This window comes from Rhinocladiella mackenziei (genome assembly GCF_000835555.1).
Source record: "Rhinocladiella mackenziei CBS 650.93 unplaced genomic scaffold supercont1.1, whole genome shotgun sequence".
Classification (NCBI taxonomy): Eukaryota; Fungi; Ascomycota; class Eurotiomycetes; order Chaetothyriales; family Herpotrichiellaceae; genus Rhinocladiella; species Rhinocladiella mackenziei.
Window position 1 is genome coordinate 1,654,965 of NW_013550604.1, and position 27,455 is coordinate 1,682,419.

The window sequence follows — 27,455 nt, forward strand, 5'->3', positions numbered from 1 at the left end:
GGATAAAAAGTTGGGACATGGGCGGGGATAGATACTAAAGCACGGGCTGGTCGTGGACCCAAAAGTGCGAAGAATCAATGGACAAGCTTGAATGAGAATCCATAAAAGTTCACATGCCGAGAGCTGCGAACAGGATCTCTGATGGTGGGAATGGAGGTGCATTTTGTGTGAAGCCCGGCAGCATCTCCATCCTGGTATATGTATCTCATCGTTGGATGAGTTTCTGGTCGAGCTGCGGGAAGCCGGTGATGCATATGTGCCAATGCAGCCGGTTGCATATACTTTTCCCCAAGCCAGCTGAAACGGCTGTAAGCAAAGCGCACCCCTCCACGCGTCCAGTAGTATGGGTCTTCCTCTTGCTGTTGCTGGGTGCGTTTTACGTATGTCTGCCGCAGGCGGAGCTCCGGAAGCTCGAGGGAGAACGAATGGAACTGGGGAAAGTTGACTGATCTCGTCCGGATTGTGTCGGGCATGCAGGTAGAGAAAGTGACACGCAACCAATGGAGATAATACACGATGATTTTGGGCGTGAGGAATGGATAGACTAAGAGACCGGGTTGGCTGAAATTCAGTAGTGGGAGGGTGGTGAGCAGGTAGAGAAAGGTTATTCGACGTCCTCGGTGCCCGGTACACACGAGCATCTTGGTTAATGGACGAGGCTGAGAGACCCAACTCATACCAGTTCTACTCACATCACGTCCACGACCGTGATGCCGAGGTGATGGAAATCTCTGTTCAGTGTGAGAGATGAAGGGGAAACGCGACCTTGACTGGATTGGGATGGCGTGTCCCAGTTAAGTCCACGGTGGGACGAATTGCCCGGCCAACTCGACGTGTTTTTGTTGATGTTTTTGCTCGCAAGCCCAGCCTCCGAAGTCCCAAGCCTGTAAGCCTGCGTCTATCCACCAACCATCCCGGCCAACCAACCAAAACACTCTCCTCCCCGGCCTCCACCCTCTCCTTTAACAGCTTCTTCTTTTAAAGCTCTCTCCCACGGCCCTACTTTTCTCTCTTCGCTTCTCATCTTCTTCACAAACCGCCATCCCAGAACGTCATCTGCATTCTGCAACCTTTTTTTTTTCCTGCTCCATTACTGCTCTTCTGCTTCAAGCGTGCATTACCCTTTGGCCTTCTCCTTCCAACCCTTCCTCTCTGCAGAACCTTTTACCACACCCCCCAAGACAGTCTTGACTCTCGACTGCCGAAAGGGAGAAGAGAGTTGAGGCGCCTACAAGAGTTGGCAATCTGGACTTTGACGCCCGAGTCCCCATCCCTATCAGTGTCTTCCCGTCTACGTACAGGAGTGACGCTTCTTCTGAAGAAACTACCCTCACCAAGGTAGAAGGGGAAGTTCAATTACCACCCACCTCCTCGCGCGTCGGACGGGAAGATACTCGATTCTCCAAGGAAGAAGTCGATATCACCTACAGAGACAGCCGTCCACGCCGCGATCAGTACCAGAGAGACGACGTCCGAATCTACGAAGAGCGTGATCGTGAGCGTATCCGTGATTCCAGATACCCTGAAGTAGAGCTCACACGCGAAAAGTATGTGCTCAATGCGGCTATGAACCTTCCCCTCACATGTCGGCACCCTAGACTGCTCCGTGCTGATGATCCCCGTGTTGACAACCTTTCACTGAGCACCGTCAACTGACCCGCCCTACTTTCTCCACAGGTACCGTGCACCCGCTGAGTACAGGGGAGCCAACGTTGACATCGAAATCGACCGTCGAGACACCCGGGACCACGTCGAAGTAGACTACGATCGACGCCAGGCCTACGACCGAACCTTCCAAACTCAACTAGACGTCACCGAGCGAGACTACCGTCGACGCGTCGATCCCACCTACGACGTCGAATACGAACGCCATCGTCCAGTTCAAGCCGACGTGACTGTCCAAAAGGAGGAAATCAAGGTCGACCAGCCAATTCGACGAAGAGACATGGGTTACTACGACGACGAGGGTAACTACCACAGCTTCCGCCGTGGCGTGGAGCGAGCTGCCGATCGTATCTTGCATCCCTTCTCCCATCACCGCTACCCAGGCCCTGATCGGGAGGAGGTGGTCGTCACCGACGCCCGAGAGACCACCGGTCCCACCCGCGTCCGTGATGGCTCCATTGAGCAAGTCCGTTTCGTCGAGCCACGCTTTGGCGGACGCGGTGTCCCGATTCAGTGCCACTTCATCCGCATTGGTGACATTCTCCTCCTTCAAGGCCGTCCGTGCCAAGTCATCCGGATCAGCATGTCTTCCCAGACTGGCCAATACCGGTATCTTGGTGTAGACCTGTTCACGCGTCAATTGCACGAAGAGAGCTCCTTCGTCAGCAACCCAGCTCCCTCAGTCATTGTGCAGACCATGCTCGGCCCGGTCTTCAAGCAATACCGCGTCTTGGACATCCGTGAGAGTGGCACAATTGTCTGCATGACCGAGACGGGTGATGTCAAGCAAGGACTGCCCGTGGTGGATCAAGACGGCCTGTTCAACCGCATTGATCGTGCCTTTGCTGATGGACGAGGCAGTGTGCGTGTCTTGGTCATTAATGACGGTGGCCGTGAGTTGATTGTTGATATGAAGATCATTCATGGTTCCCGACTATAGATTCAGATTGTTTTGAAGGGGAAGGGGGAAGTAATGGGGAGGTGATGGTTGGTGGATATTTGGAGCGGAGCAGGTGTGGAGCTGGATCAATCTACTCTACCCCTGGCCCCTTGGGCTTACACACTCTTGATGTGCATAACATTTTGGGGCCAAACTCAACTTCTATGTACATGAATGAGAACTCAGAGCTACGAATCAGAAGACTGAACGAGTAGATAGATGCTGCTTCTGACGTCTGCCTAGCAGAGCGATAGGGAAGGAGGGATAGGGTTTAGGATAGGACAGGATTTTGGAATAAATGGGATTTTAGATCCCAAAATCACCAATGATTCTACCATGCAATTTCACTTTCATATCATGTGCATCAACATCAATTAGAAAGCAGATTGATTTCGATCAGATTCATTAAGATAATAGTATATGATAAGATTGACCGAGACCTTCGGTGGCGAAGCCTCTTCTGTTGAACTCAAAGGGAGCCAGACATTCAACTCACTCCTCCGCTGGCATATGATAATGATCGATCTCTGGTATCAGATGTCACAGTCAATTCAACAACCCCGGACACGAGGACTGTCGCATGGATAAACTCGGTCTCGTTCGCCTCGAACGCGGAAGGAATACATCGCCTTGTCACATCCCCATTCTTGTCAATTCAATTCCCGTCGTTCGTTGAGATCAGGAATCCACAACCCTTCCCACCCAATTCCGGGCGCCACGCAATGCATATAGCAGAGGAAGGAAATAGTTGAGTCATACCATCGCAATGGTATATGAATGGTGCTTTTACACCGGACATGAGACCTGTAGGATGAGGGGTACAGAGATATGGATGCGTCCATCGGACCGGGGGTTCCTATCGACGTCTCTTCCTGGGGGAAGAGGGGTAGAAAATACATCCCCAGTCCGGAACATCAGGATTCTGGATCCACCGAATAGGGGACAAAGATCGTCGAGGGAGGACAGGGAAGAAATCCATCAGTGTCCTTTGATTCAGGATATCTGGAACCCGAAAACGCGGTTGGGTGATGCTGCGAGCGCGCCTTATTTGTGTCGGGTATCTTTGTACACGTATAAATGGTTATAGCGTTCAGAGCAACATCAAGCCCACAGCCACGAGGAGGGCTGTACACGCATAGCCGTATCGATTTGTCGATATCTCGGGGGCGCGGGACTCTTCGGTCAGCGAAGACGTGGTGAAGATCAGGTCGCTCGTGATCTGCGACGAATTGAAGCAGTTGCTGGCATTGACTTCGGGGACATCTTCGGGTTCGGCAAAGGTGATGTCGACGCAGTTGTACAGCGCCGCGCCATGGACGGCTGTCTCAATCACTTGGATCGTCGCATTGTCGCCTACATTGACGGTGACGTTGGCCGGAAGGGGAACTTGGGGCAGGCAGAACGAGCCGGGGTAAGGATCTTTGGTCGGGCCGATGATTTGGATTCCATTGACCATGACATTCGACATATTGGGGGGAACCGTCCCCAGGCCAAGGTTGATGTAGATAAAGGCGGTTCCGTGGCCTTGGAACCAGCCCGGTTGGAACGCGACGGCACCACCTTTCACCGGCCACTTGGTGCGATTTTCTGACGTGGGCATGCCTCCGCCTGCGCGGGCGAATGTCAGCTTTGGGTCGGTGAATTGAGGACGAGAATGAGTGATGACAACATACAAGGATAGGTCCATTGCATCCCATATGGGAAGACATATTGATCCCCCTCCAAGGCCGGGCTCAGACCATTGGTTTGTTCCACCGTGCCATTGGAGTGAAGATTGTCTCCTCTCCAGCCGGGATATGTGATGACCGTATGTGCGGAGACGAGGCTGACGATCGAGAGGAGTATCAGGGATACCGCGAAAACTGGTCTCGAGAGCATGTTGGCCATGTCACTATTTCCTGTTCCCGCTTTATCTTGCGCCGTCGGAGGACAACAGGGTCGGTGCTCGAGAGGAAGAGGCACAGTCAAGTGGTCTTCAACGAAGTGGTGAGAGCCGTGAGATGTACCTGCGGCTCAGCTGTTCACAGGTGGTCGTCGCTGTGGTCTCGGGAGGCTGGCTCTTTTGGGCCGGGTCGACGAGGTCGCAGTGGAGGATGTTTCGTCGGAGTCGAGATGGGAGGAACTCGAGAACAGCACCGCATCGGGTATTATTTAGTTTATTTGCCCTTGGCCAGGCGCTAGGTGGGATGGTGGGCGCCGGGCCCATTGGCCATGGTGAGGCCTGACGGACAACCGCCCAGTCAGCAAGCAGCTTGGGGATGAACGAGTGGAAACGCCGTGACTGGGCATGATCTGGGAGGGGACAGAGGAGGAAGAGAGGACATGAGTGGTGGGCAGCAACGGCGCATGCGATGATCTGAGTGAAGTGGCACGGTGAAGAAAGATGGAACAGGGTTTAGTGGTGGAAGAGATGGCATTGGTGTGCATTGTGATGTGCAGTTTGATTCGAAGAAATCCGCACAGAATCAACTCAAACCCTGCACGAGCAGTCCTTCTCCATCCGGGCGGTTGCAATCGAGGTCGACACGGCGCGGAGGTCGGATGATTGGTGGCAGGGTGGCAGAAGTCTTTCCGTAAGCGCTGACGGTGGCAGGGGATCAGATGGCTAGTTAATTATCTAGCTTCTTCGGTTAGGGCCTCGCAGCTTATGGTTTTACTTCTCTCTCATCTCCCTGTATCTACCGATGAGACAAGAGAGAGCTTGTTACCGGAGATTCGAAAGCTTCTCTTCATCCTCGTGGCGGCTCCCAAGATTGCCATCCCCAGACGGGAACAACAGTGGCAGGAGATGGAATCAAAAGCTGAGAGTCTGGCTGGCCATTTCACCATTCCAAGGGCATTTGTTTCTCGTCCACCTCCATCCCTTCATACCCAGATATGTCTAACCACGCTGTCCAAATGCTTCTCAATCTCTTCGTCGCCATTGTTATTACTACTTTCCCTCTGCATAGCATGGGCAACTCCGCATCTACATGCTCGGCCGGCTATGCATGTTTTCACACACCCATGGCTCAAGTAAGCCACAACGTATTTCTTCGGACGGGAAGCAGTTCCTTCTCAAGCTCGGCTTATGAGTGCATTATTCGATCTCAATCAGACAGGAATTTTCGTCCGTATGACTTACGAATTGTGACATTTTGCTGGCGGCTTTTCGCTGTCGTTCGAGAATATATAGAATATGTTAACGCGACCAGAAAATGCTGAAGATTCTTCCTTTTCGAGCAGCTGACACGTGTTTCTCATCGATCAAGCGCATTGCAAAATCTCTATTTGAAGACATCGAGCGGGTATCATTCTTTCAGCATGCCTTCATACCTGGTCACGGGGGCCAATCGTGGTCTTGGAGTAAGCCCTCTTTCTTGCTTGTCAACACCACACCATATTCGTTAACTTGGTCACAGTATGGCTTTGTTCGACAACTCACCAAAGATCCTGCCAATACCGTCATCGGTTTAGTTCGTGACAAGGTGGCGGCCGACAACACGGTCGCTGCCGATGGTCTCAAGAACGTCACTATGATCCAAGCTGAAATCTCCAATCATAAGTCATCGGTGGCCGCTAGAGATCAAGTAGCCCAAATCACGGGCGGATCACTCGACCACCTCATCAACAATGCCGCCTATATCGACGGCACCACTGCTGATGCGGGGCTCGATGATTTCGAAGACACCCCGGAGACGCTGGAGACCGCGCTCTTGAATTCTTTCCAAGTGAATGTTGTCGGTGTCGTTCACACGATCAATGCCTTCCTGCCGCTCATCAAGAAAAGCACCATCAAGAAGGTGGTTCTTATCTCTTCAGGAATGGCCGATCCTGATGTGGTCAACGGAGGTGTTTGGAAATCCGGTCCCTACACCATCAGCAAAGCAGCAGCAAATATGGTTGTCTTCAAGTACAATGCGAAATACAAGGACGACGGAATCTTGTTCTTTGCACTGTCTCCCGGTATCGTCTCGACTTGGGGCGACAAGGGAGAACCCAAAACTGTCGACGATTTCAGGAAGAAGGTACCGGGTTGGCCAGGTCCGTTGACTCCTTTGGAATCGGCAGAAGCCTGCTTGAATGTCATTCATGATTTCAGCGTGGAGAAGGGGAATGGTGGGGCTTTCGTGTCTCATCATGGAACCCAGCAATGGCTTTGAGTGAAAGAATGAAGACTTGGAAGGCAGAGCAGTTATTTTAGATTCCTCGGTAGATACTCACTCCTTCACCAGCAGCAGACCTGGGCGAGAAGAGGAACCGGATCTCATGGCCAAGATCCCAGGAAATTAAAGTCGCCAGATTTGCTGTTGGTCTGGGACTTTTCGGTTTTTCGTCGGTCTTTCTCTTGTAAGAACAAGGCTGTCTCAGCCTTGTCGGTTGATCCTCGGAATGAAATTTATATCCCCCGGTCAAATGCCGTTGCACAACAACGCTGGAGACCGTCACGATCTTTCCGTTCTGGTAGGGAAGTTCGAGATGTCTTTATCCCGCTTGAATTTCGAATCCTCCCTGATTTCTAGCCCGAGTCCCGCTCGCCGGCCAATTTCGTCCTCGCCTGTTACCTCCCTAAACAGATTCCCTCTTGGCCTTCGTGTCCACAGTTGAAGGAAAAGATACATGTCCCGAGAACATGCCTCATACAAGTCATCAGAAGAAATCAAACCACAGGAAGAGAAAAGAGGTGGTAGACGAAGAGGGTTGGACTCGAATCACGTCCTCCAGTGCCACCTGTCGAGGAGCCAATCACCCATCAATTGCAGACCAGTCCAACGAGGACAAGGCTGTTTTCAGATGGAATATAAGAGATAGGACCGTGACCAAATTCTACCGAGCAGCCCCACGCCCAATGAACCCTGCACAAGGATCGACTTTGGAGTCAATGCGAGCACAATACCGCAAAATCGAAGCGAAATGGCGCGAGAGCGACTTATGCCACTCTCTCCAAAAAGTCCTGACCACCCGGATCTTGAACACTCATTCCCAGATATCCACTTGTGTCGTAATCGGGTCTGGAAGTTTTTGCGGGGACGACGTACACTGGATCGACCGGCACGAGTCTGCATATTACCAAATGGCCGCGTTCCAAACGGCCGTGGAGACAATCGAGCAAGTCCAGGGCCATGGTCCTCACTGCTACGCCCAGGAACCATGCTATAACGATCTCGACACCGAACTCCTCCGCAGTTTGAACACCACCAAAGTGGACCATCCCGCAGGGTTTGAGCTTCTTCAGGATCGAACTCAAACATCCGCATTTGTCTACTCCCCTTTCGCCGAGCCGCAAGTTGAGCTTCAAATCATGTTCCACAATCCTCGAATATGGCTCCATCGGTCTCTGGACCACATGCATCGAGAGGACAGAATCGCAGGAGACGAGGAATTCACCAAAGACGAAGCTGAAGTCAACCTCGAGATGACGGATCTATTCAAACGCAATCATGAATGTGCCGAACTGCCTGGCCTGAACGTCAAGAACCAGCCTTTTCACCAATCTGTGATCTGGTGGCGGAAAGAGGACGAAATCGAGCAAGAGACTGCAGAGCCTGGTGCATCTTAATTCACGGTCTACTTGACCTCACCACTTTGAATAACCGTGCCAAAAGCATCTGCCAACTCCTTCAACACCGCATCCGTCACCTCCGGCCCCGTGAACCCCGGAATATCTCGGTCTCCAATCGCATCACCCGCCAACACGACATTATATCCCAAATCTGCGCCCGCTCGGGCCGTCGTACTCACGCACACATGCGCCATGTACCCCGTCAACAGGGTCTTTTTGCCTTTCTCGCCCAGCGCAGTCAGATACTCGTGTAAATCCGTCCCCGCAAAGCTGGACACCAATTCCTTCTGAATGACCTTTTCTCCAGGACGCGGCTTGAGTTCGTCAAATTCCTCCGCGAGTGCTGTGCCCGGCGTGAACACCGGCGCGCCATCCGGGGTCTTGTGCACGATATGCACAATGTTCTTCCCGTCGCCACCCGCACGGTACTTCTCGAGCAGAGAGGCGATGGCTTTGCGGGTGTTTTCCACGTTGACGGTTTTCAGGTGGCCTTGCGCGTATCTATTCGTAAAGGTATTAGGAAGGGGATTAAAGACACGGACATATGTACAGCGACAAGCGTCGATATGCAAGGACAACCACGCATGTGTACTTACTCGTTCTGAGCATCTATTATGACCAGAGTTGAATCTTGAGGCGATGCCGTCTCGCGCGGCGCACCGAGCATCTCTCGGAATGATTTGACCTGGGTTGCCGAAGCCATGGTCGGTGAGATAGATTATTTGAATCGAAGAGAGGCCGGCCGGGAGGAGGTCGTTTTGCCAATGAACTTTGTCCTTTTGTACTTTTCCTTTCCCCTTCTTCATCTAATCCGGAGATATGGATACATGCATACACGCGAAGCACCTGATTCGTCTCGCCGAGACGACAAAAAGGCCAAAACCCCGCAGCATGATTATATTACTGCAGCACTGTACAAGAACATTGTGCTCTGTGGAAGGCGAACAACGATTCATGACCATAACCACCAACCAAGAACTTCTTGGGTATGTTTGGTCTGGTAATATGGCACTCAATTTATAAGCCCGCATAATTACCCATCCACGAACGTGTTAGTGTGGACTCGTAGTGAGCCTCGTTTGTCGATTTACACGTGCTGGGTTGCTCTGCATTGGTCCGGATCTAAGCACACAGGGGATCCTTCTCGCGCAATTCAATCTCATCCTCCATGGTTAGAACACGAAACAATTTCTCTACGGTATGCCGCTTCTTATCCCATTTCCTATGCCTGTTTCCCGTCAACTCCGTGAACTCCTAAGGGATCGAGATAGCCATCCGTCTGCAAGAGCAACGCTCCGTCAATCCACAAACCCTCATGATTCGCAGAGGCTGCGGAAATAGGGATCCAGCTCCCTCAAATCATCCATAAAGCTGCTGCCGTCTTTCTCTCCACTCGCAGGTAGTGGAATTGTAGGAGCCTCCCTGCTAGATGAACGACTCAGTATCGCAAATTCACCGGTGTCTTCCCCCCCGTCGAGACTCTGGCTTGGCCGCTCCGCTCTCACCTAATGCATCCGTGCGACTGGCGGGCATGGATTGCGAGTTGGTCGTCATGTCACGAGTCCCCGCGAAATTCTTCCACACTTCCTGACGTTCGACTTGCTTTTCTGCAGGGAGAGGATTAGAACTGATGGTACCCTCCGGGCTGGGAATCCAGTTTCCAACCCCATGGCACGTAAGTCCAACATTAGGTTTGGTAGAAACCTGTGACAGTAAGTAAATGGTGCTTCCATGAGAGGGAAATCTCTGACCATCAACAACACTTTGGGATCCACGAATATCTTGAACTCCGGGCTCTTCGGAAGAAGGGAAACTTTCTTCACCATGATTCATATTTTCAGAGTGATTGAACTTTGCAAATTCCTCGCAAGGGCAAAAGCATGGCCGAGAGCATTTGTGATTGCATCCGTGACCGCAGGGCAGAGTTTCCTGGCAATCTTCGGGACATTGAACCCTTTCGTGCGAATATGGGTGGCACCGAAGAGGACACAGATGTCCGCAAGACAGAGCCGTATCACAAGGCGTCGCACAGCCGCCCTCTGTCCCGTGCCAGTCTTCAGGGTATTGCATAAGAGTTGTAATTCCGTGGTTCTTGCATCGAATCGGCAACACCGTTCCCAGGCGTTTGGGGTTCGAACTCAATTTGGTGATGACATTGTACCAGAGAGTACTGCCGGCCATAAGGAGGCGCGAGTTTCCAAATAAATAGAAACCATATTTCGCACGACTCAATGCGACACACACTCTGTTGACATTGGCCAGAAACCCGATTTTCCCATCGGGATTGCTTCGAACCAAAGAGAGAATGACAACATCGTTTTCTTCGCCTTGACTGCATATCGTTAGTACCCCCTCCCGTTGCGGACGGACGTCAGAGACGGGCGAGACTCGGAGAAAATGGCACAGTTTTTTGAAATGTCAAAAGGGAGAACTTACTATCCGTCAACTGTTTTGACCTTGGCATAGAAATTTTGGAGGTCCGGATATGCCTTCAATTCTCTGAGGATTTGTTTTCGTTGACCATTGTAGAAGGTTAATACAGTAATGGCCTCAGGGCTAATTCCATTCTTGTACAAATGACGGTAGAAGCCAGCGATGAACTTGGCTTCTTCCTCATTGTATGTCGATAGCAACTCATCTTGGTACTCTGACCATTGATGGTCAAAGAAGAAGGATTTGATGTTTCCCATTCCCCACGATCCGACTTCACGCCGAAGGACGCTGACGTGGTCCCTTAAATCAGCGTATAGATCCGTAAGGAGTCGGCGGATTTCTGGCTCCATTCGACGTTGAAGAAGCAGAGTTCTGTAAGGCATGTTGTTCCGGACCAGTCTTTCGAACAAGGAAACATTTAGGTTGAATGGTTCACCCTCCAGTTCCTGAACGCTGCAGTGACCTTGAAGTTGTTGGTGATCACCGACCAGGATAAGGTGTTCTAGAGATTCCATACAAGCGACCGTCACCGAAGCTTCCAAAACCTCTGCAGCCTCTTCGATAAGAATGATTTTGGGCTTCAGGGCCGAGACTAATGGCCGGTATTTGCTCAATCCGGTGGTGGTCATGCCGATGATTGTCGCTCGTTGAAGGTAGATTGCATCTTGTTCCCATTTGCCCACCAGATTGTCTTTGATGATGTTGTTGTAGGCTTTGGCCGCCTCCCGAAATCTTTCTGCCATGGCTGCTTTCGCTCTGGACTGGAAAATGGAGAACATGGGCCCACGAAGATAATCAGGGACCCTCCACAAGTCTGACGTGGTCTCGAGCAGTTTAGAGGCCCTAGCAAGATCACCAGTCGAGGGTGATTGGACGGTAAATTTCTCTTCAAGGCCGATCCAAGGGCCTCTGAGCATTTCAATGTCTTCTTCGTCGTTCACACCACTCAACCCTTCATTTTCTCTTAATTGCTCGAATTCCAGGTCGTTCTCTTCAACCTCTTTGAAGCCGTAGCTGTCGTGACGGTATTTCACTTCGAAGGGCAAGATTGCTCGCCCGAGCCAAAGTTGTATTGGTCCCGTCCCGGTATTGCTGGTCGACACCCACTGAGAAGCCCCGTCTTCGAGAGATTTGGCCTGCTTGGTGTTCAAAACCCCCAATTGCAGGAGTGTTTGAGGCCCCGAAACCCGGTCGGTAGAGAAAGGATCATCACCAGGCGAGACCAATGGCTCCAAAATAGCGGTCATAGCTTTGGATTGCTTGACTCGGAGACTGATGGATCGACCAAGGAGGCCGCCGGGGATCTGCTTGATTCTCTCCTTCTGTCGCAATTCGAACAGAGCACGTTTTTTGACTTCGGCGTTGGTGCTTCTTCCCCCGAGACGAATGTAATTGGGCTCGAATTGAGAAATGTGTCCAAGGAGCTGGTCGAGAGCGTGATTCGTTTGCGCGGCGATGATGATAGGTGGGTCGTTTGCCTTTCGATTTGCCCGAAGAATCTCCACCGCAATTTTACTTACATAGGTCTTGCCAGTGCCGGGAGGGCCCTGAATGACGGCGAGACGCTTGGTGATGATTTCTTGTAAAGCTTCCCACTGCGTAGCATCGAGCGTCTCCTTGGGAGCAGGGGGCCACGGTTTTGTTACGTCCACCGTAGAATACTCTTCCTTTTTGTCGGGATTGACCGCGGCCCCAAGATCAAGAATCGGACTCTCCTGAATATAATTCGGGGGTTCAACTGCAGAGGATAGTCGGCATATTTCATTGGACAAGGGGAATCTCGACCTCTCTGTTAGGACGGAAAGAAGCTAGTTACGCGTAGGGAACACATACGTCTCTTGACTGAGCTTCTGTAAGCTCCTCAATGTGTGCCTGTAGGCCTCGAAATACCCCTGCTTTGCCTCGATCATAAGCCATTCTTCTTGCGGGTCGATTTGAATGTTCTCAGGGCTATTGAAATAGATGTCAATTTCGGGAGGCTGGCATAGAACCCCAGCAAGAGGCCTTGCGCCAACAACAGCGACTACCAATTCTTTCAGGTCATTGAGTTTGTCTTTGGCCTTGACCAGCGCGACAAGACTGCCCGACACAAGGCGTTTGCTGGTTTCCCATGAGATTCGTTTGCCGGCTCGATTTGTCGAGAATTGGATGCGCGCTGCAAGGCCTTTTCTTGAGAAGGTGTAGCCCGTGATGTGAACCTCGACACTTGTCAACGGCGATCGCTCCAATGTGACCCCTCCAAATTTCTTACCTGGTCGTATACCGAGAATTTCTTCGTATCGGCGGTTGCGGGGTTCTCTTTGAAATCGTGCAGGGCGTCTCTTAAAGATCCGGTGGCGTCCTCTCGGAGCAAAGTATAATGCGTCCGGAGATATTTGTCTTTACTCTTGTAAGGGCCGACAATTTTGTTGGGAGTGAAAGAGGCTTCGGCCACCCTCAGCTCGTTGTTTGTAGGGATTTCGGGTTGAGAAAGCCAGGCGTCTTTATCAGAAGACGGTTTGATCTGTTCTTGTTTCTGAACATATGCCCGGATGTCAACGTTCAATGTAAGATCGAGACCATCGTCCAACGCGCTGGTCAATACTTGGCGAGTGTTGGGGGAACGGCCACCTTGGAATCGCTCCGAGAGATCTGCGTTCATTTCTGCTTCTGGATCAGCATTTTCCTTTTTAAATCGTTGACGAGAGGATCGAGAGAAGTCTAAGGGGTGATGGAGGTGGCCGATGCGGGTAAACCGGATGAGGAACTTACCGCCGTTCTGCATCGAAGGACCACGGTCGGAGCCTATTGGAAACTCGAGATCAGTGATTGTGCCAAAGAGGGCTTCATCTCATCGGTGTGAATCATTAACTTACCACCTGCGCCCCCTCCACGAGTACGAGAACCTCGCTTGCTTCGGTGATGACCTGATCCTCGCTCGAACGTCATGTCGGCACCGGCCGTAGAAGGGTCGCGAAAACAATCGGAGGGGGAGGCCGACCAAATACGGAGCAGCTTGGTTGATTCAGGGAGGAAAGAATTGAGGGGCAGAAGACTGGGGATTCAGACAGAGAACAAGTAAGAATAGTCCTGTAACCACGCTTGGTCGCTTTGGTTAGACAATCATGCGTCGTGTAGAGATGCCGAGCAAGAAATCCCTCGTTGTCCTGGTCGTGGAGGTGGAATAGAGGGCACGAAGGGATTGTAGCGGGTGCGCTGCCGATGCAATACTGAGTAGACTAGTACTTGCTCCTCAAAGAATAAGTCCTCATCGACCGCCAGTACTTCTCTAATTTGCTTCTCCGAAGCTATGGCTGCTGCCACCTGATGATGATGTATACTGCCTCGAAAATGGATCCCACTGGTTGATACTCACCCTCACACTGTCTCAGACAGTTAATATCAAGATCAGTTCACAAGACCGCTCTCTTAAGAACACGGCAGATCAATGTGGCAAGACTGTTACAGCTCCGTGGTAATGTTGGCGAACTATCTCATTCCTGCGAAGATGAATTGGCCCGACCAAATACCTCGAGACCGTTTGTTCCAAAGCAAGGTCTCGACCAGCACGGATATGAAATGAGGCGTTGGAACAATTGAGTCCCGTGCAAGTGCGGACGATGGATTTTGCACCGTTTGCCCCTCCAGCGGATAAAAGTTTCTCCTGCTCCGAAACCATGGGCTCCGACACTATACCATATCTGGAATGATCTCGATCAAAACGCTTAGACACTCGTCCTCGAGTCGAGCGACTTGACTCCTTTTCATTTTACCTTATTCAGGGACCTGGCAAGTCGGAATCAACCATATCACATAAGGCTATGTAGGACGTGCAGACGGAGAAAATGCCCGCCTTTGACGATGATGATGATAGATCCCAGGATGGAAGTTTCGACAACGACAATGACGAGACCATGCAGGACCTCGATGAGGGCGACGGCGATGGGGATGCTGACGGTGATGGAGATGGAGACGGTGATCTAGACGGGGATGGAGAGGGCGACGGCGACGACGATGATGATGCTGAGAGTCACCAGAGCGACTCTCAACCCACGGACAATGAAGATGGTTCTGGCGAACCAAACACCACTCAGGATCGGACGCAGCGGTCTTCAGCCTTGCAAACTGGCCTCTCACGTGGAGCGGCGGCACGATCCAACATCTCCCCCGAGTACCTCGAAGCCGCAACCTACGATATTGTCCCGACGATAGCTGCCCCCCAAAGCACTTCCATCAACGCTGTGTGCGCGACTGCAGACATGCGTTGGGTATTCACCGGGGGCTCCGACGGCTACATCCGGAAATTCAATTGGGTCGAGTCAGTTAATAACAAACTTGCCCTCACAGTAGCTCAACGCCATCCTTTTGTCGACAGCGTGGTCAAAGCCGGTGTTTTGATGACATATTGGGAGAATTGGGATTCTCGACCCCAATCATCTCAAACCCTGTCTCCGGTCTACTCACTGGCTTGCCAGAGCCAGGCTTTATGGTTGTTGTCGGGGACAGCATCCGGCGCCATCCGACTACAGTCTGTTAGACATGATGAAGGCCGAGAGATTGCTCTGTTGCAGAAACATACTTCTGCAGTCTCGGTCCTCTCCCTTTCTTCCGATGAGAGGAGCTTATTGTCTGGAAGTTGGGACAAGACAGTTTTAGACTGGGATTTGGACACCGGCCAAGTACGAACCACTTTCGCGGCGAGTGCCGTACAGATTTCGTCGATCGAAATACGCCCTTTATCATCTCTCCCTGTTCCAGCCGAATCAGGACAAGTTGTCGTAACTAATGGCACCATGTCCTCCAACGACGGCAAACCTCCCAATGGTATCAAAAGTGAGGCGCCAGGTCAAAATCTCCCAGAACAACCCGCGGTTGCCACACCGGACTCACTATTCGGGGATGGAGACGATGACCTCTTCGGAGACGGCGCCGGAGGGGTCATGGGCAACGGAGGAGACCTCGCCGACGCGTTTGGAGAAGAGGATGATGAAATGTCGCGGGCGATGGCGAACGGGCCGCACCCAGAAGAATTGGTTGATCACGACATGTTAGACGCCACACAGCCTACACGCCAAACAGCGTCTGCCGCTCAAGGGGCAAATACCGAAACTCCGGTCACTGCGGGCGAAGTCCCTAATGGGGTGCCTAACACGGCTGAACAGCCACTAGCCAATGGCTTGCCACACGCCGAAGACATGGAGAAGCACGTCGGCGATCAGGGCAACGATCAAGAGGCCGAGGCACCTCCTACATCCGTTTCAACCTTCCTTGCTACATCTATCGATGGGGCTATACGTGTCTGGGATCGAAGGCAATCCAAGCCGGTTGCGCGTATCCTGCCACGAAACACACCTCCGTGGTGCCTCAGTGCATGTTGGTCACCCGACGGCAACTATATATATGCAGGAAGGCGAAACAATACCGTTGAAGAGTACGACTTAAGAAAGGGATTGAGAGGACCAGAGCGCGTCTTCCGGTTTCCGAATGGAAGCGGGGCGGTTACTTCCGTCAAAGCCATGCCCAACGGTCGCCATCTTATTTGTGCATCATATGATATTCTACGACTTTATGATTTGAAGGAATCCCAGTCTCAACGGTCCACTGTACCATTCTTGATCGTGCCCGGTCACCGAACGGGAGTGGTATCACATCTGTACCTTGATCCGGCATGCCGGTTTTTGCTGTCCACCGGAGGCAACCGTGGTTGGGAAGGAGCATCAACGGAAGTGCTCTTGGGGTACGAAATAGCAGTTCCTGGTCGGTGATTGCTGTCGGATTATCACCAGAGAACTCTTCTATCCATCGATTGCGTATACACAGCATGGCATCAAACCACGCACTTTCTTCGTAGGTTTCCGTGACATGGTAGCATACCATAAACGATCACCCTGACATAGAGGAGTTGAAAACAGCTTTGCCTCGAGACATGAAGACCTTATTGAGTGCTTGGACGCGGTGTCTGGGCATATATTCCGACATACACACTAACCTTTAACCAGCCTTGTTGGACATTCCAGGTAAATCCGTGGAAGATCTCACTTCGGTCGGCAGTTCGTAAATAGTATGTTTTCTCTTTGCCAAAACTCTCACGCAAATCTCGTGCGGTTCTTGTTGTGCACCCCCCTCCTTCCCAAAAAAAAAAAAGCCTCACACAATCACCAGACTATCTACCGCCTATCAACACGAGAGTTATTCAAGATCAAAATCCCGACACACCACCGGCTTACCGCCTCGATCAAGATGCCAGGTGGTGTCAATCCAAGCAAATGGACGGACAAAGATTCTACATCGAGATCAAGCCTCAGATCCTTTCTCCTACACACCCGTGGGCTTCTAAGCCAAGCCAAACAGCCTCACGTGACGTTGCCAAGGCAACGCGTCACGTGACTGGCTAACACCTGACTATATAGACAAGGATACTCACCATGGCGCAGTGGGTTTGTGCTCTGCTCAGATCCAACCGATCACATCACGTGATATAGCCTTGTTCGACCTGCAAGGCTATCCCTCGTCAAACCTTCCCTTACGGCGTCGATCCGGCCATATTGAGGGCCAGCTCATAACAGAAACCTCCAGAAACGAGGAACAAGGCGTGAATAACGAGACGGATGATGACACGGGCGGTACTCTCGAACTGAGCCTCCTTTCGAAATGACAGCCTTGATTTATATGATCGGGAATGAGATCAACACCGATCCAATCGCGCTCGCCTCTATGATTAAGGGCCTTGTTTTCAAAGGTCGCCATTGCAAGATGGAAAATCAAATACTTCCGACGTCGGAGCGCAGTCATGGGTCTTCACAACCAGGCCTGGGTAAATCGATGAAAGTGGTGAGGACGTAGTGGACAAGAAGGCCGAGGAACGAGCGCCGCCATATGGGGAAAGAGAATGTTATGTCTGATTCGTCTAGAGGGCGATGCTTGCTTCGCAACCACCATGAGATGTATCCACATCAGAAAACGCGGGCGTCTGACCCTCTGGAATGTCACCTGTTTGTATGTTTCTGTTGGGCATCCTTCTCCGTCTGACCGACGTGCTTCTCATTGGCAAGGTCCCATAAGTGGCTTGTGTCTCACAAGCAACAGGCGACGCTAGTCCGGGGGGTGGGTTGGCAGCTCCACACTTTGCAACATCCATGTACTTTCGGTATAACTGTACATATGATCCAGCGGCAGCCAGGTGAGCGCGCCGGGTACCTTACAGTAGATAGGGGGAATAGTTGCACCGCAACAACTGCAACACGAACTGTTTCTTCTTTCCTGAGCACCTCCGCCAACAGAAAGCAATTCCTTATTGCTGCGGCTGACTGCGTCTTGTTTCTTCCTCCCGTCTGACCACTCTTGTTCGCCCAATTGACCTTTCTGTTTAGCTGCGCCCCCCACCACTACCAAGAATACCACAACTGCCAAACCTGAAAGGCTTTTGTCCTTATTCTTTGCTCGCTGGCTTTTTTCAGCCCACTATCACCTGCGGTCTCCGAGCGAAGGCACTTTCGTTTACTTCGAACCACTTCACAATCGTTCTTATTTCACCGTCAATCGTTGAATCGAATCGTGTGGACGGTTCACCTAGACGCAAGCAAGAGTACTCATTCGCATTTCACTCGCTGTTGGGAAGCCGCAGCCCAATCACCAGCTTACAATGTCCAACGGAAGGACTTTTTCCTTTGAGACCCAAGATGATGAGACTCTGAACAGGCGCGGGCAACAGCAGCGGCCACATCAATCTCAACCCTACCAACCTTACCATGACTCTCTCCCTAGAGACATTGTCTCTCCTCCTCCCAGATACCCCTCGAATTCCCCTCCCCCTCCGGCAAATCCTTTTTCTCCTTCCACTTCCCCGCGACGACATCCTGTCCCTCCAGATACCCGCCTCCTGAGCGACGATTCACCTTCCAGAGGCCTCTCAAGACGGCCAGGACCGGCAATCAACTACGACGACATGCCACCCCCTCCACCGCCACCTCATAGAGCTAGCCCAAATCGGCTCTCAAGAGACGATTCGGGCGGTTCACGGCTCTACCGACCCTACTCCGACGTTACTGCGGGAACGGACAATTTTGGCGAGCAAGTCGCGGGAGGTGGAATTCACTCGGGAGCCCCGGGTATGGCAGATCACAATCCGCGGGAAGGTGGCCTTGGTGCTGTGCGGTCCATTCCTCAATCCTACTCTCCATATGATCGAGGATACAGTCGAGACACAAGTCCCTATCGACAACAACAATTACTTCCACCATCTCGATTGTCCGAACGAAATTCCTACGGTTCTTCATTTGCTCTGGCTGCTGGGGCTGCCACGCCAGGAACCATCACTCCTCCTGGATCACCAGGCCCTCGGTCATCTGGCTTCTCTGGCAGAAGCATCCCCCTTGAAGATTATCATTCCAACCCTAACCAGCCCATGTCCTCCTCGAACTACCAAGATTCCCCGTACCAGACCCCCTCCATCAATTCGGCCAATATCATGAACCATGCGAGCATCAACCCGAACAATATCTTCGACGACGGCGACGATGGTTTCATGACAGAGCAACAACGGTCGGGACAGCAAATGGGGAATAGCAACTTGGGTCGCGGTGCGGCCGCCACTGCTGGTGCTGCTGGTGGCAGGGCTGGCCTCCTCGGAGGGATTTTCGGTCGAAAAGCGAAAAACTACACTCCGAGCGGCACATATGACGCCGTCGGTGCAGAAAGCAAAGCCGAAAAGAGTGAATGGTTGGCACGACAAACTAAAGGGAAGAGGAAAATGAGATGGCGGGTGGGAGTTGGGATCGGTCTCGTGATTGTCCTTGCCATTGTAGCGGGCGTCGTCGGAGGTGTTCTTGGGACTCGAGGCTCCGATAGCTCCAGTAGTTCATCGAGTGGTGATATCAACAACGCATATGCCGATACGGCGGCCAATGGAGATCTCGACAAGAACTCGGCGGAAATCCAAGCGCTGATGAACAACAAGGATCTGCACAAAGTGTTCCCAGGTATGGACTATACTCCCTGGGGGACGCAATATCCCCTCTGCTTTACCTATCCACCGTCTCAGAACAACGTCACACGGGACATGGCTGTCCTTTCACAGTTGACGAATGTTGTTCGTCTTTACGGTACTGACTGCAATCAAACCGAAATGGTTCTTCATGCCATTGATCGGCTTGAATTGACCGACATGAAAGTGTGGCTGGGTGTGTGGATTGACACCAATCAAACCACAACGAATCGACAATTGGATCAAATGTATAAGATTCTGGCAGACACCGAAGATCTGTCAATCTTCAAAGGAGTCATCGTGGGCAACGAAGCTCTTTATCGAGCAGGCGAGGACAAGACACAATCTGAACAGGAATTGATCGATATTCTGACCGATGTCAAGTCGCAATTCAAGACAAAAGGTTATGATCTCCCCGTCGCCACCTCAGATCTGGGAGACAATTGGAATGCCCAACTCGTTCAAGCCGTTGACTATGTCATGTCCAACATCCATCCCTTCTTTGCCGGAGTTACGGCTGAAGCGGCTGCGGGTTGGACATGGGATTTCTGGCAGAATCATGATGTTATCTTGAGTGAAGGAATGCCAAACATCAAACAGGTCATTAGTGAAACGGGATGGCCAAGCGGGGGAGGGACGGATTGTGGTGGAACCGACGGTTCTTGTGCCCCGGGGCAGAGTGGTGCTGTCGCCAGCGTGGATGGAATGAATACATTCATGGATACTTGGGTTTGTCAAGCATTGGAAAATAGCACCGACTATTTTTGGTCAGTCTTGTTGTTTTAAGAGTGGCTGAATGATTTTCATATTGACTCCTGGACAGGTTTGAAGCATTTGATGAGCCTTGGAAAGTCATCTACAACACCGACACTCAACAATGGGAGGATAAATGGGGACTTATGGATCCTGGAAGAAATTTGAAACCCGGCCTCAAAATTCCTAATTGCGGTGGCAAGACAGTTGGGTCTTGAAGATGTGGTGTGTTGATACCGCAGATTGGCCATCAACGACCCCAATAATCCTACGCACGGGTGGAATATGGCCATTCAAAATCGAATCGACTTGACTTTGCAGCATTTTCCAGCATTCAAAGGAACAGAATATGTACACAGCAGGGTTGGAATCGGATCCTTTTGCTGAACCCTTTTTTTTTTTTTTAATGAGGCACGGATTTGCATGATCATTCGTTCAGTGGTCATCAGGAAGTGGGCAAAAAGTAATCATCAAGGTAAAGAATTGCAATAGGTCGGACTGACACTCAGTATTGGTCGTCCTGCCTTGAAGGAGCCAGTGATTGGTCCTCGTTTGAGGTGATTTTGGTAGACTGGGTATGACAGAGGATGTATATTATGTGATATTGAATTCGGCACGAGACGGAGAAAACGGGAACATGGCAACAGCAATGAAAATGAAATAGGATGCGATAGGATAGGGTTGCAGTGAAATAAATGCCGGTAGAATGCGAATGGTAGCACTCGACGAGAGCTTCAAGGGCTGCATTCATGATCGACACCTAGAGCTGTATCTGTATCTCTCCGTGGACTTCATCTTCCATACTAGGTTGTGGTGGGAGGATTTCGCAGAGGGCCATTGAAGACAGACATGGTGGATCGTCATCACAGTGCCAGTAGGTAGCGAGCGAGATGATATGGCTTGTTTCGAATCTTCGGTCTTCTCTCACACGACCACCCTCTTCCGTTCTTCGCTTAGCAAAATCCCCCGGACCACAAGAAAAGAAAAAGCAAAGAAAGCAATTTGTCGGCCGTTTGTTGCGGATGGTTGATGTTGATGGTTTTTGTTTTCACTGCCGTAATATTGTGTGGTTGGCTCCAAATCATAAGGTAAACACCCCCAAGAGAGAAGCCCAAGATTTGAATATTCATTCCGTAAAGTGATCCCTTCCTTCCTTCCTCTCGTTTCCGCTTTGTGCTCTTTTTCTTTCCGTAAAATTCTTGACCCCAATCCATCCAGTCCATGGCCACCAATGCAGCCCATTCCATTCCGTTTCCTCCATCAGATCCCCCATGAAACAATGAAAAAAATTTCCTCCGATGAAGACAGTGGGTTATGCCCCAGGGACATATGTAGATACATGAAAAAGAGGAGAAAATCGAAAAAGGACGTCATGGTTCGAAGGATTTCCAGTCGTCCAAAAGCAATTCAAGTAGAAAGAGGGCGTGATGGCGGGTGTTTTCGATCCATATTGCCAGAAGAACGGTCCGAGTGAAAGTTCAACATTGGAATCAACACAAAGACTTCAAAGTCCAGTCGAGGTTTCTGGGCTTCTCAAGAATTGACAATCGCAAAGGGGTATCCGTGACAAGGTCTTTTCTTCTCAAACAATGGTTCCCATTCGGCCCAAGCCCCCAAAAAGTATATTTCCCATATCCAACGCAAAAAAAGAATACTCCATCTGTCAAATTTCTCCCCTTTTCGGGGCCATCAAGATCACAAAAGGGCAACATTGGAAATGCTGTTCGCCTCCACCTCGGGAGAAAAAGACAAAGTCACGCTTGTATTGCAAAAGCTCGACAAGATGACAAGAAAATGACAAAATCCAGTAGGCTCGGAAAATTGGGTATCGCTTAGTGTCCAACTTTTTTTTTTTTATTTCTCGTTCGCGTGACCGATCCCATTGACATCGATCCGCAATAATGTACATTCGAAAGATTCGGAACTGTACTTTGGTGATATCGTTACATGACGTTAACGAAGGCTCGAGAAAATCTTCACTGACAAGGGAGATGATGTTCAGTCGGATACGGCGGTTGGCGGTGTTGGCGGTTGAGCAACGACTTTCGTTCTTTCGAGCCACTTTCTTTTTCCTGGTCGTGTTTCGAGATGAGCTGGGATGGTTGACGGTTCCGAACCAGCCGCTAAGAGGGCACTTCGTTGCTTGCCTCGATACGCATCCACTGCAGAAAAGCGTTAGCAAGTCCGTCTAGCATTCAAAGAGCATCCTCAACACGGACGGGCACGACCAAGAAAGATGGGCCGGGCCGAAAACACTCGACCTTGACCCCATGCCATGCGATATCCTAGTTCATTGATCTTTTCTTCCCGAACTCGCTTGCTTCGAGAAATTTTCGGCACATCCACCTCAGCCTCACCATCACCGGTTTGGACTGCGACAGACGTCTTGCCGATGGTGGGCGCACCACCGTCCACTTCATCCCCTTCCTCGACAAATCGATCCCCTCGGGTAGAATCGGGAACACTTTGCATTTGAACCGGGAAATACGCGCGTGGAAAGACTGAATTCTGCTTTCGGTATGAATCGGGGATCTCACTCATTTCGATTTGATCCAAGGTCACCTTGACTCGTATTCGGGTATTCTTCTGAGTGTCTTCGACCAGAATGAACTTTCGTCGTTTGCCTTCGGGCAGTTCGCCGAACAGGGCATTGTCCTCTTCTTCCTTTTCGGTTTGTTCTTTAGATGCCATGGCGGCCGTCCCCCCGGGTCTTCCGAGGTGGTGCAAACCTCCCTGCATCGAGGGAGCCATTGATGGAGCCATGCTGGTCGGAACTGCTGGGTAATTGGGATAGCCAGAGAAAACGTGACCCTGGCGAATGTCGTTTGGACTCGGCATATGTTGCGGTGTGGAGTTTTGGCGATATGCTTGCGGGGCGGTGTTGTACGGGGTTGCTGTTTCCCAAGTCAGTGGAGATCTAAAGATCAAGAAAGCAAGCAGACCGATTCGGGGGATCAGGATCCGAATGGTGAAAGAGACAGTGCAAATCCTAGCAGGATGCAAAGGAAGACATACCTCCAACATTTTCGTGTCCGGTGGGAGATACTTCCTGTTGGCGATGTAAGATTTGGGTCGGTGCATTTGGCAAGGCACCAGGGGGCCTGGCACTCGGAGCGGCCATTGAATTTGGACCAGGAAGCCCCGTCGATACGGGACCAGCTGACCCAGGTGCTTGGCCAGCGGTTGAAGCCGTCAACTTCGACCGGTTGTTCATTTTGGCTTGTCGCCTTACCCGTCGGCTTCTCAATCGCGGATCCTGGTTGCTGTTCCTCCAGCTATCGACTGCCCTTTGAATCAAACCGCGTTTTCCTCGTAAACATGGATTTAATTCGGCCAAAGCCCAACCTACTTGATTGCAATCGGTTTCATATCCCAGTCGATTCCCTTTGTACTGTTCTTTGGGGACACAGGCCCGCGGATAGACACAGTTCTCGGATTTGAATTCTTGCGACAGGGCATTAGCATCCACCGATTCCACGTCACATCGAATGGTGTATTCCATTTTGACACGATCTCGAGAATATTCGAAAGCTATCCATTGAACGCCATTTCCGTCCTGTCGGACGACCAAAGGTGTCGTGGCAGGAATGGGCCCGGGAGCCGCATTCGAGTTCGGCGGAAGATTGGGATTCTGCGGCGGGGGCGGCGGCGGGGGCGGTGGTTGTTGTTGTTGTTGCTGCTGCTGCTGCTGTTGTTGTTGAGAAAGGCCAGCGGTGGGCGGGACTGGAGCTGGATGTTGCTGCTGTTGTGGAAGCATGCCCGGTCGAGCTTGCGGTGTCTGTTGATATTGTTGATTGGCGTCGGATTTCAACCTGGGACTGCTTGAGATCGTAGAGTGATGAGGAGCAACTTGGCTTTGAGGAATTTGGGGAGTAGTAGATTGATACGGCAACATCGGCTGGGAATTCATCTGATGCTGCTGAGTTTGTCCATGGTGGCCTCCATATGCTGGCTGGTGTACTTGATTCATTGACTGATATTGAGGATAACCGTAGAGCGGTTGATTCAATTGAGAAGCCGGCTGGCCATACATGGGCCTTCCATGGTCATGAGATTGAGGCGAGGTCACCGACGCCGGTGAATTCGATTGCGGAGTGTGATAGATAGGGGGGTAGGGCCTCTGCATGGTCGCTGTCGCTGCCATAGAATCGGGTTTTTCTAAATTGACGTCAATTTCGGAAGGGCCAGAGCGATTTTCATTCGCAAACCGCCCACTTACCGGTCGGATAGTAGGTTCCAGCACCGCTATGCTGGCTTCGTGGGCTCTGATTCGAAGGATAGTAATTAGGAGCGTCGTTTGGCGCCTGTTGTGACTGAAATTGAGCCTGGTTGTTCAGAAATGGCGACTGAAGACCTGGCTGCGGCGTGTATACGTTCGGAGACGGATACGGCTGCTGAGGCGTCTGATTGCTATTCAACGGTCGCGACTGCGATTGCTGGACGTGATGGACCGGAGCAACGTTTGGATAGGGTTGTGTGGCGCGATGCTGCATGGAGAGTCCATCCGTTAGTATAGGCTCGTCCACATGTGGAGGATTCGCAACGAAAATGGGCCTGGTCAATCGGGGAAAAAAAATAAAAAATAAAGACGTCTTGACGGAAACCAGGATGAAGAAAGACAGGCAAAGAGAAATCAAGCCCGACCGGCGGCGAAGATCTCAGTTAATGGGGAACCGGGGGAAAGGGTCGGTGATTGGGGAGGCCATTTTCGCTCGGACACACCAGGTTCATGGTGGAGAGACCAGGGGAAGACAATTTGGTGGGGGGGGGGGGGGGGGGGGGGGGGGCCCTGGACAACAGAATCGCGACTTGTGAACAGGGTCACTGCCAAATGCGCGTACATGATGGTTCAACTGTGGTTCATTGAACTGTTCGTGCTTCAATTGGAGTCAGGGGAGTTTCATTGGCCAGACGACCCGAGGGGGAAGGGGGGAATTGAACGAGAAAGAAAAGGCGAGTCGGGTCGCGCAACAAGACAACAAGCAAGGAAGCCAGGATACGACAAATGTGCAAGGCTTTAAGACTCTGGCTTCAGGTGTTGATCAAGTCCAGGGTGGACATGTTGGGTTTTCGAAACGATAAAATGGATTTGCATTGGAGGGGAGTCAAGACAGGGCATGTGAATAACATAGAACAGCCACAGGAAACCAGGGGGGGGGGGGGGGGGGGGGGGGGGGGGTTCAGGGCAGGGGGGAAATGAGCCGGGCGTACCATGTACTGACTTGGAGCCGCAGAATGGACTGGAACTGGGTTGGGTTGGGGGAGAAGGGAAGGACTGGGGTGGAGGAAATGTAGGTCTCTATGTAAGAAAGGATCTTGAATGGCCGGAATATGGATGTTGATTTCGACATCGAAAACGGAAAAACGCAGGGCATGAACGTCAAGACGTGGCGGTGCAGGTCTGAAGCGTGAGGGCAGATTGATTGAAAGAACAAGTTTTGGCGAGAATGAAGAAGTGGATTAATACAGAAAAGCCGACGGCATCTGTCCTGTAAAAGGGACGAGGGAACTGGGTTGATTCGAGCTGCGAAACGGACAGTTTTGCAATCAAAGTGGGCCGCGAGGCCGATGGGCACGGGAGCTTCGAGACCCCAAGTCTTGGTATGGGAAGGTATGGAACCATGGTGGACATGGTGGATCCTCTGGACATAACATGAGTGGCATGAGGCCATGCTTGGAGGATTGGAGGACGGCGTTGAAGGAGTGGATCTGGCCCAAGCGTCAAAGGGCTAGCACGTTGGAGTTGGAAGACCAGTAGGCAAGCTCGATAGAGATGGAGATCAAAGTCGAGGGGAGACAGGGTTGGGCGGGAACCAGGGTGAGGGGCGGCGGCGAACAAGGATTCGGGGGCCAGCAACTGGGATCAGAGAGAGAAAAAAAACAACGAAGGACCAGTGGAAACATGCGACCAAACAGCAGAACTAACACGGGGAGCCAGGACCATTGACCAGTACCAGGGTTTGAGGCACAAGAGAGGTGGATATTGGCTGTTCGTGGCAGTACCAGCGCCGATAGAGACCAAAAAAGCTTCAACGGCCAGACCAGGGCATGGCCAAAATACGAAAATCAAAACAGTTTGAAAATTCCAGTGCCGTCAGGGTTTTGGGAAATGGGGTGTGACTTACATCAGGATCCCCAGGACCGTGACTAGGACCCGAGCCAGGACCAGCGACGGGGTTAGGGTCCAGCACTGGTGCGGCAGAGGGCGGCGGTGGATTATTGAGTGGAATTTGTGGTATTTGCGGGTTATGAATGGCGTGTTGGCCTGGCCCCGGGATGCTGTTGTTGACGCTGCTGCGCGGATGTGCATGAGGATGATGCGCGGGGCCTGCCTGAGCAATTGGCGCACGCGGGTGTGATTGTGCATAAATGGTGTTATTGCCTGCATGGCCGGGGCCTGATGATTTCTCCGAAGCAACGGCGTACTTTTTGCCGTGAGCGGGCGCCATGGCGCGGCGGGAGGCAGGGAGCCTGGTTGCGCCAGGGAAGTTGGAAGGGGTCGGGATCGAGGAACAGAGAGGAAACCAGCCAGGACTGGAGATGGAGGACCCGCCGAGGTTGGGCTTGAAGAAGTAGGGGAGGGGGGACGAGTGAGGTTGAGAATCCTCCCCTGGGCGAGCGCTCGTCGCGCGAATGGAGGAGGCCTGAGGAATAGTAGGGGTCGAGTGTGGAGATAATCGATGAACAGTGAACACTGTAAATAGCGAGAGTGAGCAAGAGAGTATAAATGTTTGAGTTTCTCTAAGTTAGTAGGGGAAGGGAAGGTGATTTTACCGCAAAGAAAGCGGCTAGGGCGGAGCACGGAGCACGGAGGAGCAGTTATTACTCGCACGTTTTTTACTCGACAACAAAAGAAATTCCTGGCATCTCCAGATGGAAGTGGAAATGGGAACAGAGCGCCAGTGCCCGCTTTTGTGGGTAGATCTCACAAGTCAGTCAGGTTTTCGAATTTTTTTAGCAACGCCTCCGGCGCAAGATACAATGCACACCTGGTACATCAAAATACATCGCCTCTTGGGTACACTTGGATGTCACGGGCAAGGCCCTCGGTCTTCAATAGAGTTTCGAATGGGAGGGTATCAAAGCGGCATGGCTTCTATCTGAGTCATGGCTCCAAAGGCTCGTGGATCGTGGGCCGAAGGGCCTCTCGTGGGATCCCT

The 27,455-nt window shown here is 51.6% G+C and overlaps 10 protein-coding genes across 10 annotated transcripts; 5 read left to right on the forward strand and 5 right to left on the reverse strand.

Moving 5' to 3' along the window:
• Window positions 1-845: 845 nt before the first annotated feature.
• Z518_00580 (woronin body major protein) lies at window positions 846-2,605 on the forward strand (the record flags this gene model as incomplete). Its single annotated transcript, XM_013421182.1, has 3 exons — window positions 846-886; window positions 1,209-1,547; window positions 1,678-2,605. The coding sequence occupies 3 exons, from the start codon at window positions 846-848 to the stop codon at window positions 2,603-2,605; spliced, it is 1,308 nt and encodes a 435-aa protein (XP_013276636.1).
• A 1,090-nt stretch (window positions 2,606-3,695) lies between these two features.
• Z518_00581 (uncharacterized protein) lies at window positions 3,696-4,492 on the reverse strand (the record flags this gene model as incomplete). Its single annotated transcript, XM_013421183.1, has 2 exons — window positions 3,696-4,213; window positions 4,279-4,492. 2 exons carry the CDS (start codon window positions 4,490-4,492, stop codon window positions 3,696-3,698), a joined length of 732 nt encoding a protein of 243 aa, XP_013276637.1.
• Window positions 4,493-5,908: 1,416 nt separating this feature from the next.
• On the forward strand, window positions 5,909-6,747 carry Z518_00582 (uncharacterized protein; the record flags this gene model as incomplete). Its single annotated transcript, XM_013421184.1, has 2 exons — window positions 5,909-5,950; window positions 6,007-6,747. 2 exons carry the CDS (start codon window positions 5,909-5,911, stop codon window positions 6,745-6,747), a joined length of 783 nt encoding a protein of 260 aa, XP_013276638.1.
• A 470-nt stretch (window positions 6,748-7,217) lies between these two features.
• Window positions 7,218-8,144, forward strand: Z518_00583 (uncharacterized protein; the record flags this gene model as incomplete). Its single annotated transcript, XM_013421185.1, has 1 exon — window positions 7,218-8,144. One exon carries the CDS (start codon window positions 7,218-7,220, stop codon window positions 8,142-8,144), a length of 927 nt encoding a protein of 308 aa, XP_013276639.1.
• An 8-nt stretch (window positions 8,145-8,152) lies between these two features.
• Window positions 8,153-8,850, reverse strand: Z518_00584 (uncharacterized protein; the record flags this gene model as incomplete). The annotated part of the gene is made up of 2 exons (XM_013421186.1): window positions 8,153-8,648; window positions 8,744-8,850. 2 exons carry the CDS (start codon window positions 8,848-8,850, stop codon window positions 8,153-8,155), a joined length of 603 nt encoding a protein of 200 aa, XP_013276640.1.
• A 1,126-nt stretch (window positions 8,851-9,976) lies between these two features.
• On the reverse strand, window positions 9,977-13,221 carry Z518_00585 (uncharacterized protein; the record flags this gene model as incomplete). The annotated part of the gene is made up of 5 exons (XM_013421187.1): window positions 9,977-10,201; window positions 10,260-10,479; window positions 10,584-12,359; window positions 12,414-12,778; window positions 12,832-13,221. The coding sequence occupies 5 exons, from the start codon at window positions 13,219-13,221 to the stop codon at window positions 9,977-9,979; spliced, it is 2,976 nt and encodes a 991-aa protein (XP_013276641.1).
• Window positions 13,222-14,404: 1,183 nt separating this feature from the next.
• Window positions 14,405-16,324, forward strand: Z518_00586 (uncharacterized protein; the record flags this gene model as incomplete). Its single annotated transcript, XM_013421188.1, has 1 exon — window positions 14,405-16,324. The coding sequence occupies one exon, from the start codon at window positions 14,405-14,407 to the stop codon at window positions 16,322-16,324; it is 1,920 nt and encodes a 639-aa protein (XP_013276642.1).
• Window positions 16,325-18,201: 1,877 nt separating this feature from the next.
• Z518_00587 (uncharacterized protein) lies at window positions 18,202-20,513 on the forward strand (the record flags this gene model as incomplete). The annotated part of the gene is made up of 2 exons (XM_013421189.1): window positions 18,202-20,309; window positions 20,366-20,513. The coding sequence occupies 2 exons, from the start codon at window positions 18,202-18,204 to the stop codon at window positions 20,511-20,513; spliced, it is 2,256 nt and encodes a 751-aa protein (XP_013276643.1).
• Window positions 20,514-22,293: 1,780 nt separating this feature from the next.
• Z518_00588 (uncharacterized protein) lies at window positions 22,294-24,788 on the reverse strand (the record flags this gene model as incomplete). Its single annotated transcript, XM_013421190.1, has 4 exons — window positions 22,294-22,457; window positions 22,515-23,189; window positions 23,311-24,453; window positions 24,515-24,788. The coding sequence occupies 4 exons, from the start codon at window positions 24,786-24,788 to the stop codon at window positions 22,294-22,296; spliced, it is 2,256 nt and encodes a 751-aa protein (XP_013276644.1).
• A 1,536-nt stretch (window positions 24,789-26,324) lies between these two features.
• Window positions 26,325-26,744, reverse strand: Z518_00589 (uncharacterized protein; the record flags this gene model as incomplete). The annotated part of the gene is made up of 1 exon (XM_013421191.1): window positions 26,325-26,744. One exon carries the CDS (start codon window positions 26,742-26,744, stop codon window positions 26,325-26,327), a length of 420 nt encoding a protein of 139 aa, XP_013276645.1.
• Window positions 26,745-27,455: the final 711 nt, after the last annotated feature.